The 19,786-nt window shown below is 41.1% G+C and overlaps 1 protein-coding gene across 4 annotated transcripts in view; it reads left to right on the forward strand.

Annotated features, from left to right (window-relative positions):
• Nucleotides 1-19,786, forward strand: part of CDH13 (cadherin 13) — a 1,187,225-nt gene that overhangs the window by 558,819 nt on the left and 608,620 nt on the right. The window contains exon 5 of one of the 4 annotated variants that reach the window (XM_055299713.2): nt 9,534-9,758. The exons of the other annotated variants lie outside the window; for them this stretch is intronic. Coding sequence (XP_055155688.1) covers nt 9,534-9,623 — 90 coding nt within the window. The 3' untranslated portion in view covers nt 9,624-9,758. Of the gene's footprint in view, nt 1-9,533; nt 9,759-19,786 lie in introns of those variants that run through there. 4 annotated transcript variants of the gene reach the window in all.

A 19,786-nucleotide genomic window follows, 5' to 3' on the forward strand; every position in this document is an offset into this window, starting at 1 on the left:
GGATGGTGCTAATCCATTTATGGAGGATGCACCCCCATGATCCAGTCACCTCCCACCAGGCCCCACCTCCAACATGGGGGATTACAATTGAACATGAGATTTGGGTGGGGACACAGATTCAAACCATATCGAAAGTTTTTCTAATTAGGTTACTCATTCTATTAAAATAGACTGCCCATAGATAATCTTTGTTTTTTAGATGAAGATTTGGCAAGTTCTGTGCCTAGCATGATGGCTGACGTGAGATAAGTGCACAGTAAATTTTGAAATATCTATGTCTCTATCTTCATTTCCTTGTCTCTGTCTCCAATTTCCTACGTGCCATCAGGGGATTTAGTGACACTGCAAATAGCATGCTGTTTTGCAGGCATGCCTCTCCCATTTCCCCAGAGCCTCTCATCTTTCTGAGGCATGGAGTCCCAAGCTATATGTTTTCAGGCAGAATTGCAGGAAGATTAACAGTTTCCTGGCATCTTTCTTACAAAGATTTGAATACCTCTAGCAGTGCAGATCAACACATGAAATTTAATGCTTACCTTGCCATTTTATAATGCTATCAACTTTCTCAAAATCTGTCCCTCTGCACTCTGTTATTTAAGATTTATTGCCATCCTACATGGGGGGATAGGTGGTGGACATTAGCCCCACTCTCAGGGGTAGCTGTTATGGTTGAAACGTGCTCTACCAAAATTCATATGTTGAAGTCATAATCCCCAGTAATTCAGTGTGACCTTACTTGGACATAGGATCTTTACAGAGGTAATCATGTTAAAATGAGGTCATTTGAGTAGACCCTAGTATAATATGACTGATGCCTATAAAAAAGAGAAATTTGGAGATAGACTCACACCCAGAGAGAACTCCACATGAAAATAAAGGCAGATGGCCGGGTACAGTGGCTCATGCCTGTAATCCCAGCACTTTGGGAGGCCGAGGCAGGCAGATCAGTTGAGGTCAGGCATTCAAGACCAGCCTGGGCAACATTGTGAAACCCTGTCTCTACTAAAAATATGAAAAATTTAGCCAGGTGTGGTGGTGCATGCTTGTAATTCCAACTACTCAAGAGGCTGATGCGCAAGAATTGCTTGAACCCCAGAGGCGGAGGTTGCAGTGAGCCGAGATCATGCCATTGCACTTCAGCCTAGGTGACAGAGAGACTCTGTCTCAAAAAAGAAAAAAAAAAAGCCAAAAACAAAAAATAACAGCAGAAATCAGGATGATACATCTATAAGCCCAAAACTGCCGAGAAATGCAAAACAAACAAACAACAAGAAAAATCCACGAGAAGCTAGGAGACAGGCCTGGAACACATTCCTCCTCACAGACCTCAGAAGCACCTTGATCTCAGATTTTCAGCCTTCATCACTGTGAGACAATCAATTTCTGTTGCTTAAGCCACCCAATCTACAGTACTTTGTCATAACAGCCCTAACAAACAAAATAGTAGATAAAAACAAAAAACAAACAATAAAAAAAGAAAACAAAGAAGGCTAAATAGCTTCCTTCTGAATGTGGATAGTTTCATCAGAGGATTTGATCTACTGAAACTTCTACTGCACTAAAAATTCTCATTTCATCAAGTATAATGAACTGAAGTCAAAGGGATTTATTTGATGCTGAACCAAGCCAACACTCTCCCCACCCCATCTTAGTCTACCATTAACATGTCCAAAATTGCATGCATTGTTTTGCTTGGATATTATTCACCCTTGCTGGGAAAGGTACTTAGCACTAATGTGACTATTAAAACTAATGTTCACAAAGCAGTGACCCTGTGCCAGGCTTATATGGATTCATGTAATTCTCACATTAAGTCTGTGAGACTGGTGCCATGACTATGCCACTTACATATGTCCAGGCAGAATCTCTAGTTATAACTTGTTCCTGGTCATACACTCTGCTGATTGGGATTCCAGCGTTTGAACTCAGGCAGTCTGACCCTGGGGGTGACATTTAAACTACTTTATTGCTGGGTTCTATGTTCTCAAAAGTTTAGAAAGTATTGTGTTAAAGAGAATTGGAACATTTGCTATGGAACTTGTCAGAGCTTTTAAATATGCTATTGTCTTAGGGAATCTCTGAGAGTGTGGTAAAGTAAGCAGCACTTCTAGCACATAGTTAACCGTGGGTCTGTTTTTATTAAGGCGAGATCTCTTGGGACTGGTGTTTCTTGAATAGACTTGCCAGATAAAATACAAGACTCCATTATGAAATTTCAGATTAACAATCACTAGTGTTTTAGAATAAGCACATCCCAACTATTGCACTGGACATATTAATACTAAAGAATTTGTATTTGTTTATCTGAAATTCTAATTTTACTGGGGCATTCTGTATTTTTATTTGCAACATTTGGCAAACTCTACGAAAGATGCTTTGAAAACTATAGAGTACACAGCCAAAGATCCCTGACTGTCCCTATCTTCTGGGCCTCTTTCTTTGGGAAACAAACATAAACCTGTCCAAACTGAGGCTGTACCCTTTTTACCTGCCCTGTTACCTTCCTAGCATCCATCTTATTGTCTTTCACTCTGCCACACTGGGGTTCCTGTCAAACTCTGCTTCCTGTCTCTTATGACTTAGAACATGCCATCCCAGACCCAGGGAACAGAACAGGCACATCCCTGGTTATTCCAAAGCCAGCATCACACCAGCATTTAGAGATATGACCGGACAGTAATAATCCTCCTCCAGTTGTCACTCAAGGGAAAGGAGAGGGACTTACGGGGAACAGATGCAGATAAAACCCAAATCTGATGCCTTGAGGGTGGTCAGTATGAAGTCTGTCCTGTGGTATCCCTCTGTGACACTTCCATTTCAGGGGAGTTGAGGGCTTATCAAGCTTAGGAAGCAATGTGTACTGGAAAGGATGAGGTCAGTTCAGGGTCTGTCAAATTACTTGAACATGTCTTGAACCCTGAATTCTATTGTCAATCTCACTTCACAGTCCATCCCTTCCAATTAATGCTGCATATAATAACACCACTCAATGATGTTCATACATCCCATCTTCTTACTTGGCACTATCTTTTTTTTTGTTTTTAAGACATTAATTTGTCTTTCCAATATATTCAAGTTATCTTGACCAATGTTTCAGAGTTACTTAGAGCTTTATGGATTGCAGCAAGACCAAAGCAAATGACCACTCATAATTCAGAATATTTCTGAGCCAGAATAAAGTTTACACTTCATGACCATAAAGAGGACCCTTTATGCTTGTATGTAGAAGCACAATTCAGGTTCCAAACCTGCACCGTCCAGTTAGGTAGCCACTAGTCACCTGTGGTTACTCAAATTTACCCTTAAACTAATTAAAATAAAGTTAAAACTTTAGTTCATGAGCCATATGTATTAGTCTGTTTTCACACTTCTATAAAGACATACCTGAGATTAGGTAATATATAAAGAAAAAAGGTTTCCTTGACTCACATTTCTACATGGTTGGGGAGGCCTTAGGAAACTTACAATCATGGCGGAATGTGAAGGAGAAGCAAGGCACATCTTACCGCAGTAAAGCAGGAGAGAGAGAGAAAAAGAGCCAGGAAAAACTGCCAAACACTTTTAAACCATCAGATCTTGTGAGAACTCACTCACTATCATGAGAACAGCTTGAGGGAACTGCCCCCATGATCCAGTCCTCTCCCACCAGGTCCCTCCCTTGACACATGGGGATTAAAATTCGAGGTGAGATTTGGGTGGGGACACAGAGCCAAACCATATCACCATGCTAGCCAAATTTCAAATCATCAGCTACGTATAGCTGGTGGCTATTATATGCAGTAATACATACTGCACAGTGTAGATATGAAATGTTTCCATCATCATAGAAAGCTCTCTTGGACAGCCCTATTCTAGATGCTTTATTCTCAAACATGCCACAGGATAACACATAAGATATTGACATGGATACCATTCTATTTGGTTTGGGACAGAAGAAATAAAGAAAAATGTTTCTGAAACAGGGAGTGCATTTTAGATTATTGTATATGAAGTTATCAATGGTTTATTAATATATTGATTAAAAGATGACAAGTTGTCAACCCCCATGAGAGCCCACTGATGAAGACAGAGCCATGCAGACACTATTAATTCGGCTCTGTTTCTTTTTCTAATGAGCCTGTGTGGAGACTGGGGAAGAGGAAGGGATTGTTTGGAAAGATCAGGGCATCCAGGAGAAACTGTGTGGGGATGGGGGCAGCAGTGACTTAATCAGAGCCCCCAGTTTGCTTTGGGTGACCACAGAGGGACTGGACAAACTCCTGTGTTGTCAGTCCTTAGTTTTGAGAATAGCCTTGAACAGCACACTTGTTCACTGAGGAAGGATACGAAAATGCAGATAAGTTAAAACAAGCAAACAAACACGGTCATTCTTACTCTGCCAGCCAGATAAGTCACCAACACATTAAATCCTTTATAGATCTCTGTACCTTCCTTTATGTACATGTGTATAATATGCTCACAAAAATAAGATCATAATATACATACTGTTTTTTCAACCTGTTTTTTTTTTTTTTTGAGACAAGTTTCACTCTTATCGCCCAGACTAGAGTGTAATGGCGCGATCTCAGCTCACTGCAAACTCTGCTTCCCGGGTTCAAGCGATTCTCCTGCCTCAGCCTCCCAAGTAGCTGGGATTACAGGCATGCGCCACAATGCCTGGCTAATTTTTGTAATTTTTTTTTTTTTTTTTTTAGTAGAGACGGGGTTTCTCCCTGTAGGTCAGGCTGGTCTTGAACTCTCTACCTCATGTCATCCACTTGCCTTGGCCTCCCAAAGTGCTGGGATTACAGGCGTGAGCTACCATGCCCGGCCTCAACCTACTTTTTATATTAATATGCTTCAACACGTTTCCAAGCCAAAGTGACTCATAAAACGTTGTACTTAAGATTGTGGCCACGCTCGGTGTCTCACGCCTGTAATCCCAGCACTTTGGGAGGCTGAGGCAGGTGGACCACGAGGTCAGGAGTTCAAGACCAGCCTGGCAAACATGGTGAAACCCCATCTCTACTAAAAATACAAAAATTAGCCGGGCATGGTGGCAGGGCCTGTAATCCCAGCTACTCAGGAGGCTGAGGCAGGAGAATTGTTTGAATCTGGGAGGCGGGGGTTGCAATGAGCCCAGATTGCATCACTGCACTCCAGCCTAGGTGACAGAACAAGACTCCAGCTGGAGAAAAAGAAAAAAAAAAGACGTTGTGCATTAATCTGTTCTATAGGTGTTTTTAGTGGAACATTTAGTGGGGGTCCAGTTCATCCCCAATTATAAATATAATTCCACTGAGCATCCTCAACTTTGTGCACATTCCTAATAATCTCCAAGGAATACATTTATGGAAGGAGAATTACTGTCTTAAAAGGGGGTTGGGGTGGGTGTATATTATTAAAGTTTGCGATATAAGTCTTTAGTTGCTTGATGAAATGGAGGCAGAAGTTTAATCCCTAAGGACCCTTCTAATTCCAAAGTTGTCTGAGTGCTGGATTGTAGCTCTGTTGTGCATGGTTCTTAATTCTGAGCAATCCCTTAGTTACCTTCCTCCCCCATCAGCCTGAGCCAGAGTTAGCCTGAGGTCCCAAACTATGAGCAGGAGAATGTCACCCTAGGAATGGCAACTAGAAAGATTTTACCCCTGGATGCCACGATGAGGCACCTGCCATCCACTAGAGCTTGCTGTGATTATGGAAATATTCCCTGTCTGCACGTCCAGTGTGATAAGCACTGACCACATCTGGCTGCTGAGGACTTGAGATGTGGCTGGTGTGACCGAATAACTGGGATTTTTAATCTTATTTAATTTTAATAGCTACATGTGGCTACTGTCTAACATTTTAGACAGCTGTTCCAAGAACATACCTCTGAGCCTCAAATACTCAGATCTTTACCACATTGTTTTATCTTAAATGTGGCAATTGATAACATTGCTCATGCTCAGCTGCTTGCTTCAAATGACATTTACTTCCCTCGCTAGTTCTTCAAAGGTAGGGACTAATCACCAAATCGCCAGTGATAGTCTGATGCCATCCCCAGGTCTGCTACAGCACAAAGGGGACCCTCAGTGAATAAGCATGCCAACATCGGTCACTTTCCTCAAAGTTTAACTCAGCTGTGATTAGATCATGGCATATCCCCAAGCCAAGCTACTCATCCAAAATATGGTGATCTTTTAAATTGGAGGTTATGATAATAGTACCTGTCCCTTAGTGTTGTTGGGAGGATATAAGAAAATACAAGAAGAGCATATTTAATATACAGATATATTAATATATAAATATAAGAAGAGCACTTAATACAGTGCCTAGTGCAGGGTGAGTCTCCAGTGAATAGGGACCATTACTCTTGCCTCTAACATTGTAGCAAGGTCCCCTCCACATAGGGATAGCCTGTCAAGACCCATGCCTGTTACTCAACATCTCTTTTAGGGATATTTAAATACACGGTCAAGCATTGCATTAGGAGAGTTGGCTTAAGAACAAGAGACTGTCAGACCAAATTGAGCTTCCCTTATTGTGTGCCCTCATGAAGCACTTGTCACAATGATAATTATTTGCAGTATTATTACCTAATACCTGCTTTTCCCACCATGCTATAAACACGCAAGAGAAAGACTGTTTATCTTGTTCACTGATGTATTCCCAGTGCTAAACACGTGGTAGGCATTTAATAAATCCTGAATGATAGATTGAGGATAAGTGGGTAGGTGGGCAGGAATAAAAGAGCTAGGGGAAACCCTAGCATAGAATAATATAGTACCAGAACCCCTGAAATCTAGTCCTGTTTAGGTTCACAGCTAACTATTGGTCCACTGAAAAGCCCTGGTTTTGGTTTCTCTGTTTTGTAAAGTGAAAAAGGTTGATTGATCCAGATTAGGGTTTTTCAGTCTCAGAAGTATAGACATTTGGGGCAGATAATTATGTTGTGGGAGGCTGTTCTGTGCTTATAAAAGGGTGTTTAATGCGCCTCTGGCTCTACCCCGTTAGATACCAGCAGCACTCCTCCCCCAGCTGCAACAACTAAAAAGGTCTCCAGAAAAATGTTCCAAGCAGGGAAAATTCCCCCCGTACCCCAGTTGAGAACCACTGATTTAGATCCTGTCTGAAGTCCCCTCTGGCACTGATAGTCTAAGATTCTTCTTGGGACAATAATTTCTGAACGTGTGAATTTTCTGACATTTCATAGATGGTTATAGAATTATAAGAATATTTCCAGCTAGTCACGCAAATCACTCAGACCTGATTATCAATTTAATATTTGGATCAGTGGGCCATTAAAAATGCTGATTTGAAATTCAATTTTCTATTTTTAAAAATGATCACTTTGTGAATTATATCTGTTAGCTGGTTGATTTTATTTAAATGGAGTGTATAATTTTTCCCGCTCTGTGTTCATGAATAACGCTTTATAGTTGAATGTCAGAATGCCTGCTAATGACCCTAACAATCATAGCTTATTTCTGTAGAATCCATCCAGTCATTGACAGGTTGGCTTTGTTTTTTTCCATCTTCCACTCTTTTCCTTGGAATAAGACCTTTAATTAAAGCTTACTAAGATGCACAAATAGCCTGGCCTTGAATCCTCCTGGTGTTTGGCTCACTCTCCCCTAACTTACTAAAGTTGCTTCTGGAACAGTGTGTTTGTGCTTCTCATTATGCAAAAAAATATATACCTTGGTCACAGAGGTATATTTTTGTAGAACTATTTGTTCATAGGACATGTACGCACTAAGACTCAACAAATGTGTCACCCTATTGGCAATTATGGAATTCGAGTCTCACATCAGAGCGAATGTGGTGGTGGCCTGGTGGGACTTTCAATCCCCTTCCTTGGAAAACTGCCTTAGTAAGGAGTTCAGGGATTCCGAGAAATACAGGAAAGCCTTTGGGATTTGTAGTCACATTCATATGAAATCAACATTTCCCAGAAGACCGCAGAACTTTTTGTGTTCCAGGCAGTGTCCCAAGCAATACAAGCGATTGTCTCCTTAAATCTCTCACCCTATCAGGCAAATGCTAATAGGACCATGATTTTACTATCAAGAAAAGGGAGGCGGGCGCGGTGGCTCACACCTGTAATCCCAGTAGTTTGGGAGGCCGAGGCGGGCGGATCACGAGGTCAGGAGATCGAGACCATCCTAGCTAGCACAATGAAACCCCATCTCTACTAAAAATAATAAATAAATCCAAAAAATCAGCGGGACGTGGTGGCGGGAGCGCTGGTAGTCCCAGCTACTCGAGAGGCTGAGGCAGGAGAATGGAGTGAACTCGGGAGGTGGAGCTTGCAGTGAGCCAAGACCGCGTCACTGCACTCCAGCCTGGGCGACAGACGGAGACTCCGTCTCAGAAAAAAAAAAAGAAAAGGGAGCCACCCTAAAGAGCTGTTAAGTAACCTGCCTGAAGTCACAGAACCAGAGTTTGAATTCGTCTCCCCGGATTTCTGGAATTGCGGTCTTCTCCAGTGCTACATTGCCTCTAGATTTGGCATAAAATACAAATGACTTATATTTTCCACTTAAAAGAAGCATTCCTTAGCCTCAAACTAAAGTTGGTTCAACATATATTCCTGTCAAAATAGGTTAAGTTTTTTTTTCTTTAATGTGCAAGTGCTTATGAACGGGAAACTACTGGAGAATAGCTTGGTTTCAATGACTGCTTTGGGCATCTAATGTTAATCCATATATTTTCTGTAGGCCACTGTTTATAGCTTTTAGAGTATGACTTCCCTCCCTTAAAAGTAAACTTTGTTTTCCTTAGAAAACACAGTGCCTTTGGAGCATAGTGATTGTTGAGTTTTTGAATTTCATTGGGTTAATTGTCGTTTAGAAGTAAGGTTTTTTTTTTTTTTTTAAATAGGAAAACATTCTTTTCATCACATAGCCCTAAATCAATCAACATATTTTAAGAGAATCGAAATGGTGTTGGGGTAACTTTATTTTTGCTATTGCAGTCTTTGGAGCAAATAAATGCAAATGAAAAAATCAGTTAAGATCAGACGATGGATGTATTTTCTTTCACATCCTTTCCTTTATAAATATAAGGTTAGGAACAAACAAACTTCCTAGGAACGGTCCTAATATGGATTATCACAATCTATGTTTTTACAAAAATAGTGCCAAGGAATGAAACCAATTTAAATGGCTTAGAGCATGAGACTTTTAACCTAGGACTCACTGTTTGGTGGTAGCTAACTGAAATGACGTCAGATCTGTAGAGAAGTGTCCCATCATTTAAGATTTCTTCAGTTTTAACCTAAACGAAGCCATATGTTTGAAGTGTGTGCTTTGTATATTTTATGTGAAAACATGGTCCCAGCAGCCCATATTATCTTGGAACTATGCAGACTCCCGAAGCCATGCCCCCTTTTCACATACATAACTATTAGACTATGCAAGCCAGTTTTAATTCCAGACAAATGGTCACTCTAGGTGATGTTCTTTAAAACAAACAAACAAAGGCTGCTTAATCCATGATGCTGTAGTCATTTGTTGGTTTGTTTATTTTAATCCCCAATTTACAACAAAATGTGTTTTTTTTTCTTACAGAGAACACGTAATCCTATTAAAAGCGAACTTCTCTCAAATGAAGGCATTACAGCAGATTTAAATTCATGCATTACAATTTTAGCAATTTAATGGACATCCTATTTGGGGACATTATTGGCTTAAAGGAATAAATCACAAACATTTTATTTCCCGCTAGCACTCGGTATTTCAAATCCATTTTCTCAACAGAATGATGTGTTTAAATAAATTGTCCTATTGACTGAATTTTGATCACATTATCGGGTATTTGGGATAGAAAAGTAGAGACAGAAAGTCAGAAGTCATCACATCTATTGAAGGCTTTGCAGCCAAGAAATGAGGCCTCAGGCAAGTCATTTAGTATTAAGGGACTTAATTTCTTCTCAGTCCAAGGCAGGTGTTTAATTGCAACGTGTCCCAACTTGACTAGGGGAATTTGTTCACAGAATCAAGCCAATTCTCATCCTCACCCTCACATTTGGATTTGATAAGTCTGCAGAGTGGTCCACTGGACCTCCTTGCTAACAAGCTATGGGTGGCTCTCGCCCAGGTGCCCAGGTGCCCCATGAAGGAACCACTATGTGGTTAATACCAGAAGTCCCGTCAAGTTGGAAACTTCTCTAACCACATGTTGGGCTGTAGTACTTGACAATTGGCTTTTCTTCAATAGAGCAAAAATACCCTCAGTTATGTCATCATTAAAATGTACATGAGGCAGAATCTTATGCCTGCCTGGTTTTGTGAGTTCAAAATAGGAGAAACTCAGGAAGGTTGAGTTGAGCCCCATGCCGAAAAGAGGGGAAGAAGAGGGGATGACTTGGAGCCAGGAAGCCTTGTGGGACAGAGCTTCTTAACCTGGGGTTTCACCCTTGGTCCCTGGATGGACTTGAAGGAGTCTCTGAATGCCTGAAATCACACACAAAGTGAGTGTATGTGTGCATGTGTGTGTGTGTGTCTGTCTGTGTGTGTGTGTGTGTATGTGTATTTTTCTGGAAAGGGGGGGACCACAATTTGCATAGATTTCCCATGGAGATGTTGATTGCAGGATGTTCACAACCATCCTTCTAACTAGGTGGTGATTTGGAGCATAGGCGTTGGGCACAGAGACCCTGACTTAGAGCCCATCTCTTCTGTTAATTAGCTGCACACAGGAGCTGCATTCCCTGCCAGTTTGCGCTACCAGTGGCACAGTGCTATTGTGGGACTACTTGGGAACATAGGAAAAGTGCGCATTTTCTGGTACTCAGTAATTGCTCAATAAATACCAGCTACATCCTAACAAATATTTTATGGAGGTCCTTAAACTGAGCAAAAGCAATTTTACCTGATGTATTTTGAAAGGAAGTGATGATTAACTAATCCTTCCTGCCTCCTGCTAGTCACGCCTTACATCACTGTATAGTCTCTTTTTCCTCATCTGGATCTTTCGCTAAAGACTGACAAAGAAAGTTTCCTCTGATGGCTCTGGTCTCCAGCTAAGGCCATAAACTGTGTATTGTCGAGGCTGCAGGAGAAGCTGGAAGAGTCATAATGCCAGGTTCAGACCCCTTGGTCTTCTGTCTGCCATGGGTTTGCTGTGCTCTGCTGGGGAAAATAATTCATCTTTTGAACCCCTCTGGGACATTTCCATGAGTTTTGTTGGATGGTCATGTGTGTTCACTTTATGATCTCCACGTGAAAGGTGAAGTTCATAAGAGCCACCAGTCTCTAAGCTTTGTCCTTTAAAGTCTGCGGATACTTGAAGCCCTCTGTTAGTCATGCCATGCTGTGATCCAAAGGATTGTGTTTAAGAGTGTATAGTCTAAATGCTTATTGTGATCACTACCATTTGTATAGTTCTTTGGGGTTTACAAAGTACTTTACTTGTATTTTCTCATTTAATCTTCACTTAGGACTAAAAAAGTTAGTAACGCTAATGGGAATGAGCGAAAACCAATTTCAGAGTGTATTAAATACACAAAATTATAAAGTAAAATGAGACTGATTTCCCACATCATGAGGAAAAATGTCTCTTTACTTTGTGATTCTTTTTATCACATATTTAAAGGCATTTGCATTTTTCCTTTTCTGAATTCTCTGCTTTTAGTTTTTCCTCTTGTTTTAGATATTCAGTGTAACTCACCAGTTGTGGCAGTTTTCTGCTTGATTCACAGTAAAAAACAATAAAAAATAAAAATTAAAAAAAAAGAACTTTGACCTGGATTGTCCACCCGGTTAAAATTAGTTTGGATTTTTCAGGTAAGTTTCCTTGTTTTTATTATTACAAACAGCCTTTATCTTAACAGAGTCGGAAGAAACATTTAAGGGAACTATTCATCTTATTTGTATTTCAACCTGAAAAAAGGAAAAGAGATACAGCGGAAATTTTTAGTCGTTTAAGTGGGAAGTGCTTTATTTGAGATAAACACAAAAGGTTTTAAGTATCGTTGATATTAGTCAAACATAGCAGCTTTTGGCTTCTGTCTGAAGAGCTCTTGTCTGTTGACTTGCAGACCTGTGACCTCTAGATAAAATTTCAAAATGCAGAAAATATTTATCTTCTTGCTATGACCTTCCATACACAAGACATGAAGCCATGGATTTGTTTCCTAGGGAACTAGTGAGTGAGGAAGATCTATAATTAAATCTGTGAGTTATGTGCTACACGTGGGAATTGGGTACGCACCAAGTCCTTTAGAAAAATCCCATAATATCACCATAGCCTCAACTGGTGGAATTAAACTCACTTTTTCTTCACACATTTTGAGAAAGCATCATTTAGAATCTTAATATGGGAAAGTTCTTGTGTTTCTTTCCAAAGTCAGGGTGTGTTTAGTTTGGCTTTCATTTTGCTCTGGATCCAATGTCCCTCCCTGATGGGACAGCACCTGCCATTGCTACTCAGATGAGTGCTTTATATGGAAGTCTTGGAAAAGTGAGTGGTAGTCTAGTCTCGGACATCAGCACATCAGAGCTGGAAGGGATCCAAGGCAGTGGTTGGCAAAAGTTTTTTGATGTTCAAAATGTGTCCTTCAAATAAAATCTAATTTAAAAATTCATTGAGTAAAGCAGACATTGGATGAATTGGTTTTGACTAGAAGTAAGGGAGAAAGAACCTTTTCATTACCACTGCAACCCCAAAATTCCAGAGCAAGAAGCCTCTAAGGCACCCCCACTTCTCAAGTCGAATATTAACATCTAAGCCGTAGCACTGATTGTAGAGGGGGCAGACTGAGGCTCAAGAGATGTTGCCATTGGTCAGCCATCTCATAGCGTCTAGAGGTGAAACACACACACACACACACACACACACACACACACACAACTAGTACAAAAAAAAAAAAAAGTCAGAAAAATGAATAGCTGTTTCCAAATCTGGCTCGAATACATTTCATAGTAAATTTCCCCATCTGGAGGGTCATGAGGGCCAAGATTTCTCTACAGTGCTTTTGTTTTTCACCTTTTGAAACCAATCATCAGCCTTTCACATTAACTCTAAAAAGTAAAACTGTCGACCCTTTTCTTTCAATAGGATTGTCCTCCCTGTATCATTCCTCAACCAAAAGAAAAGACTCTTTGAGAGGGAAGCAGAACCTCGGGACCACCAGTGAAGAGATATTTTACAAATACCAAGGCTTGATGTAGATGTGAGGCCGGAGCAGGGCGCTATGGCTCATGCCTGTAATCACAGCACTTTGGGAGCCGAGGCGGGTGGATCACCTGAGGTCAGGAGTTCACAACCAGCCTGGCCAACATGGTGAAACCACATCTCTACTAAAAATACAAAAATTAGCCGGGCATGGTAGGGGGAGCCTGTAATCCCAGCTACTCTGGAGGCTGAGGCAGGAGAATTGCTTGAACCCAGGAGGTAGAGGTTGCAGTGAGCTGAGATTGTGCCATTGCACTCTAGGCTGGGTGACAAAGGCGAGACTCTGTCTCAAACAAACAAACAAACCAAAAGTGCTGGGCACAGTGGCTCACGCCTGTAATCCCAGCACTTTGGGAGGCCGAGGCGGGTGAATCACCTGAGGTCAGGAGTTCGAGACCAGCCTGGCCAACATGGTGAAACCCCATCTCTACTAATAATACAAAAATTAGCTGGGCATGGTGATGCACACCTGCATCAGGAGGCTGAAGCAGGAGAATCACTTGAACTCAGGAGGCAGAGGTTGCAGCAAGCCAAGATGGCGCCATTGCACTCCAGCCTGGGCAACAGAGTGAGACTCTGATTCAAAAAAAAAAAAAATGTGAGACCGGGGTGGGTGTTGATGAGGACGGTAATAATACTTGATGGTTTTGTAGCGGTCCCTTCTCCACACTATATATACATTAGCTCATTTAGCGTTTGTGATGTCTAAGCCGTGTGTGAGTGTGTGTGTGTGTGTGTGTGTGTGTGTGTAGTAGCAGCTTTTTTCTTCTGTTTCTTTTTGATTTTTTTAATACACACTTGTAAGTGTACATGTGTGGTGTGTGGGTATGTATACACTTGCCCCTATCTCTCTGATCTACCTATCTATATATTTATGATCTTCCCACCAACCTTATAAGGCAGATACTACTACTATCCCTATTTTATATATAAAGAAACTGAGACACAGAATCCTAAGGGTCCTACAGCTGGTCGTGGCAGCACTGAGATTTGTATCCAGCAGTCTGGCTTCCAAGTCTGTGCTCTTTGCTGGTCTACATTTGTACCCCATCTTTTTTTTTCTTTTTTTTGGAATATAAGCTATGGGGCTTTGAGCAAAACTTCTGATGTGAAAAGGAAATAAAAATAACTCAAAAGTTTTTTGCTCTGAGGATAAAAGGAGCAAACGTAAAGCACCTAACCTATTGCACCTTGTAATTTCTGGCACCTAATAATTTCTCAATAAGTTTCTGTGTTGCTGTAAAAATTGTCAACCATGCACACAAACAGATCTTTTTAAAAATTGAGGCAAATTAAAGTGAAAGACTTCAAAATCAGTTTCTCACATTTGATGCTAAACACTATATTTTCTCTGAGAATTTTAAATTGTTCAGGTAATTTCTCACCACGGTAAGTTACGATTTTTCATACTTGAACAGTATCCGTTCATCTAAGGGATATTCCTCAGTGCAGTACGCTCCCACCCATGCTTCTGAAAATGTCTAATCTGTTTCCACTACTTACCTGTTGGTCCAATTCATTCCTGGAAATGTTCTGCAGGTTATCATAATGAGAACAGGAGTGATCTATGGAATAAACAGGCACTATTGTTTGAATTAATTACCGGGAACAGAATCATAAGTGCTGACAACTCCCTAGAGGTCATTCCACATTCTCCTGCCATTGATGGATAGATTTATGCATTTGAAACATTTTTCACTGATTGCCTGTCCCTCTCCTGTTCACATACTCCCCGAGAACCTCTATGTCTTATCCATGGAATATGTCCGAAAACCAATTATCATCCCCCTTTTGTTCCTGTATTGTCTAATGGAAGAAAAGAAATTAGAAGATGGCCAAATAGGAACAGCTCCTGTCTACAGCTCCCAGCATGAGTGACGCAGAAGATGGGTGATTTCTGTATTTCCATCTGAGGTACCGGGTTCATCTCACTAGGGAGTGCCAAACAGTAGGTGCAGGACAGTCAGTTTAGCGCATGGTGCGTGAGCCGAGCCGAAGCAGGGCTAGGCATTGTCTCACTTGGGAAGCACAAGGGGTCAGGGTGTTCCCTTTCCTAGTCAAAGAAAGGGGTGACAGACAGCACCTGGAAAATCGGGTCACTCCAAGCTTTTCCAGTGGGCTTGGAAAACTGCACACCAGGAGATTGTCTCCCGCACCTGGCTCAGAGGGTCCTACGCCCACCGAGTCTCGCTGATTGCTAGCACAGCAGTCTGAGATCAAACTGCAAGGCAGCAGCGAGGCTGGGGGAGGTGCGCCCGCCATTGCCCAGGCTTGCTTAGGTAAACAAAGCAGCCAGGAAGCTCGAACTGGGTGGAGCCCACCACAGCCCAAGGAGGCCTGCCTGCCTCTGTAGGCTCCACCTCTGCGGGCAGGTCACAGACAAACAAAAAGTCAGCAGTAACCTCTGCAGACTTAAATGTCCCTGTCAGACAGCTTTGAAGAGAGTAGTGGTTCTCCCAGCACGCAGCTGGAGATCTGAGAATGGGCAGACTGCCTCCTAAAGTGGGTCCCTGACCCCCAAGCAGCCTAACTGGGAGTAACCCCCCAGTAGGGACAGACTGACACCTCACTTGGCCGGGTACTCCTCTGAGACAAAACTTATAGAGGAACGATCAGACAGCTGAATTTATGGTTCATGAAAATCTGCTGTTCTGCAGCCACCGCTGCTGACACCCAGGAAAACAGGGTCTGGAGTGGACCTCTAGCAAACTCCAACAGACCTGCAGCTGAGGGTCCTATCTGTTAAAAGGAAAACTAACTAACAGAAAGGACACCCACACCAAAAAACCATCTGTACATCACCATCATCAAAGACCAAAAGTAGATAAAACTACAAAGATGGGGAGAAAACAGAGCAGAAAAACTGGAAACTCTAAAAAGCAGAGCGCCTCTCCTCCTCCAAAGGAATGCAGTTCCTCACCAGCAATGGAACAAAGCTGGATGGAGAATGACTTTGACGAGTTGAGAGAAGAAGGCTTCAGATGATCAAACTACTCCGAGCTACAGGAGGAAATTCAAACTAATGGCAAAGAAGTTAAAAACTTTGAAAAAAAATTAGATGAATGTATAACTAAAATGACCAATGCAGAGAAGTGCTTAAAGGAGCTGATGGAGCTGAAAGCCAAGTTTCGAGAACTACCTGAAGAATACAGAAGCCTGAGTAGCCAATGCGATCAACTGGAAGAAAGGGTATCAGTGATGGAAGATGAAATGAATGAAATGAAGCGAGAAGGGAAGTTTAGAGAAAAAAGAATAAAAGGAAAAGAATAAAGCCTCCAAGAAATATGGGACTATGTGAAAAGACCAAACCTACGTCTGATTGGTGTACCTGAAAGTGACGGGGAGAATGGAACCAAGTTGGAAAACACTCTGCAAGATATTATCCAGGAGAACTTCCCCAATCTAGCAAGGCAGGCCAACATTCAGATTCAGGAAATACAGAGAACGCCACAAAGATACTCCTCGAGAAGAACAACCCCAAGACACATAATTGTCAGATTCACCAAAGTTGAAATGAAGGAAAAAATGTTAAGGGCGGCCAGAGAGAAAGTTCGGGTTACCCACGAAGGGAAGCCCATGAGACTAACAGTGGATCCCTCAGCAGAAACTCTAAAAGTCAGAAGAGAGTGGGGGTCCATATTCAACATTCTTAAAGAAAAGAATTTTCAACCCAGAATTTCATATCCAGCCAAACTAAGCTTCATAAGTGAAGGAGAAATAAAATACTTTACAGACCAGCAAATGCTGAGAGATTTTGTCACCACCAGGCCTGCCCTAAAAGAGCTCCTGAAGGAAGCACTAAACATGGAAAGGAACAACCGGTACCAGCAAAAACATGCCAAATTGTAAAGACCATCGAGGCTAGGAAGAAACTGCATCAACTAACGAGCAAAATAACCAGCTAACATCATAATGACAGGATCAAATTCATGCATAACAATATTAACTTTAAATGTAAATAGGCTAAATGCTCCAATTAAAAGACACAGACTGGCGAATTGGATAAGGAGTCAAGACCCATCAGTCTGCTGTATTCAGTAAACCCATCTCATGTGCAGAGACACACATAGACTCAAAATAAAGGGATGGAGGAAGATCTACCAAGCAAATGGAAAACAAAAAAAGGCAGGGGTTGCAATCCTAGTCTCTGATAAAATAGACTTTAAACTAACAAAGATCAAAAGAGACAAAGAAGGCCATTACATAATGGTAAAGGGATCAATTCAAGAAGAGCTAACTATCCTAAATATATATGCACCCAATACAGGAGCACCCAGATTCATAAAGCAAGTCCTGAGTGACCTACAAAAAGACTTAGACTCCCACACAATAATAATGGGAGATTTTAACACCCCACTGTCAACATTAGACAGATCAATGAGTCAGAAAATTAACAAGGATACCAAGGAATTGAACTCAGCTCTGCACCAAGTGGGCCTAATAGACATCTACAGAACTCTCCACCCCAAATCAATAGAATATACATTTTTTTCAGCACCACACCACACCTATTCCAAAATTGAGCACATAGTTGGAAGTAAAGCTCTTCTCAGCAAATGTAAAAGAACAGAGATTATAACAAACTGTCTCTCAGACCACAGTGCAATCAAACTAGAACTCAGGATTAAGAAAGTCAGTCAAAACCGCTCAACTACATGGAAACTGAACAACTTGCTCCTGAATGACTACTGGGTACATAACGAAATGAAGGCGGAAATAAAGATGTTCTTTGAAACCAATGAGAACAAAGACACAACATACCAGAATCTCCGGGACACATTTAAAGCAGTGTGTAGAGGGAAATTTATAGCACTAAATGCCCACAAGAGAAAGCAGGAAAGATCCAAAATTGACACCCTAACATCACAATTAAAAGAACTAGAAAAGCAAGAGCAAACACATTCAAAAGCTAGCAGAAGGCAAGAAATAACTAAAATCAGAGCAGAACTGAAGGAAATAGAGACACAAGAAACCCTTCAAAAAATTAATGAATCCAGGAGCTGGTTTTTTGAAAGGATCAACAAAATTGATAGACCACTAGCAAGACTAATAAAGAAGAAAAGCGAGAAGAATCAAATAGACGCAATAAAAAATGATAAAGGAGATATCACCACTGATCCCACAGAAATGCAATCTACTATCAGAGAATACTACAAACATCTTTAAGCAAGTAAACTAGAAAATCTGGAAGACATGGATAAATTTCTCAACAAATACACCCTCCCAAGACTAAACCAGGAAGAAGTTGAATCTCTGAATAGACCAATAACAGGTTCTGAAATTGTGGCAATAATCAATAGCTTACTAACGAAAAAGAGTCCAGGACCTGATGGATTCACAGCCGAATTCTACCAGAGGTATAAGGAGGAACTGGTACCATTCCTTCTGAAACTATTCCAATCAATAGAAAAAGAGGGAATCCTCCCTAACACATTTTATGAGGCCAGCATCATCCTGATACCAAAGCCTGGCAGAGACACCACCAAAAAAGAGAATTTCAGAGCAATATCGTTGATGAACATTGATGCAAAAATCCTCAATAAAATACTGGCAAACCAAATCCAGCAGCACATCAAAAAGCTTATCCACCATGATCAAGTGGGCTTCATCCTTGGGATGCAAGGGTGGTTCAACATACGCAAATCAATAAACGTAATCCAGCATATAAACAGAACCAAAGACAAAAACCACATGATTATCTCAATAGATTCAGAAAAGGCCTTTGACAAAATTCAACAACCCTTCATGCTAAAAACTCTCAATAAATTAGGTATTGATGGGACGTATCTCAAAATAATAAGAGCTATCTATGACAAACCCACAGCCAATATCATACTGAATGGGCAAAAACTGGAAGCATTCCCTTTGAAAACTGGCACAAGATAGGGATGCCCTCTCTCACCACTCCTATTCAACATAGTGTTGGAAGTTCTGGCCAGGGCAATCAGGCAGGAGAAGGAAATAAAGGGTATTCAATTAGGAAAAGAGGAAGTCAAATTGTCCCTGTTTGCAGATGACCTGATTGTATATCTAGAAAACCCCATTGTCTAAGCCCAAAATCTCCTTAAGCTGATAAGCAACTTCAGCAAAGTCTCAAGATACAAAATCAATGTACAAAAATCACAAGCATTCTTATACACCAATAACAGATAAACAGAGAGCCAAATCATGAGTGAACTCCCATTCACAATTGCTTCAAAGACAATAAAATACCTGGGAATCCAACGTACAAGGAACATGAAGGACTTCTTCAAGGAGAACTACAAACGACTGCTCAATGAAATAAAAGAGGATACAAACAACTGGAAGAACATTCCATGCTCATGGGTTGGAAGAATCAATATCGTGAAAATGGCCATACTGCCAGAGTAATTTATAGATTCAATGCCATCTCCATGAAGCTACCAATGACTTTCTTCACAGAATTGGAAAAAACTACTTTAAAGTTCATATGGAACCAAAAAAGAGCCCGCGTCGCCAAGTCAATCCTAAGCCAAAAGAACAAAGTTGGAGGCATCACGCTACCTGACTTCAAACTATACTACAAGGCTACAGTAACCAAAACAGCATGGTACTGGTACCAAAACAGAGACATAGATCAATGGAACAGAACAGAGCCCTTAGAAATAATGCCGCATATCTACAA

The sequence above is a fragment of the Symphalangus syndactylus genome, chromosome 11 (genome assembly GCF_028878055.3).
Source record: "Symphalangus syndactylus isolate Jambi chromosome 11, NHGRI_mSymSyn1-v2.1_pri, whole genome shotgun sequence".
Classification (NCBI taxonomy): Eukaryota; Metazoa; Chordata; class Mammalia; order Primates; family Hylobatidae; genus Symphalangus; species Symphalangus syndactylus.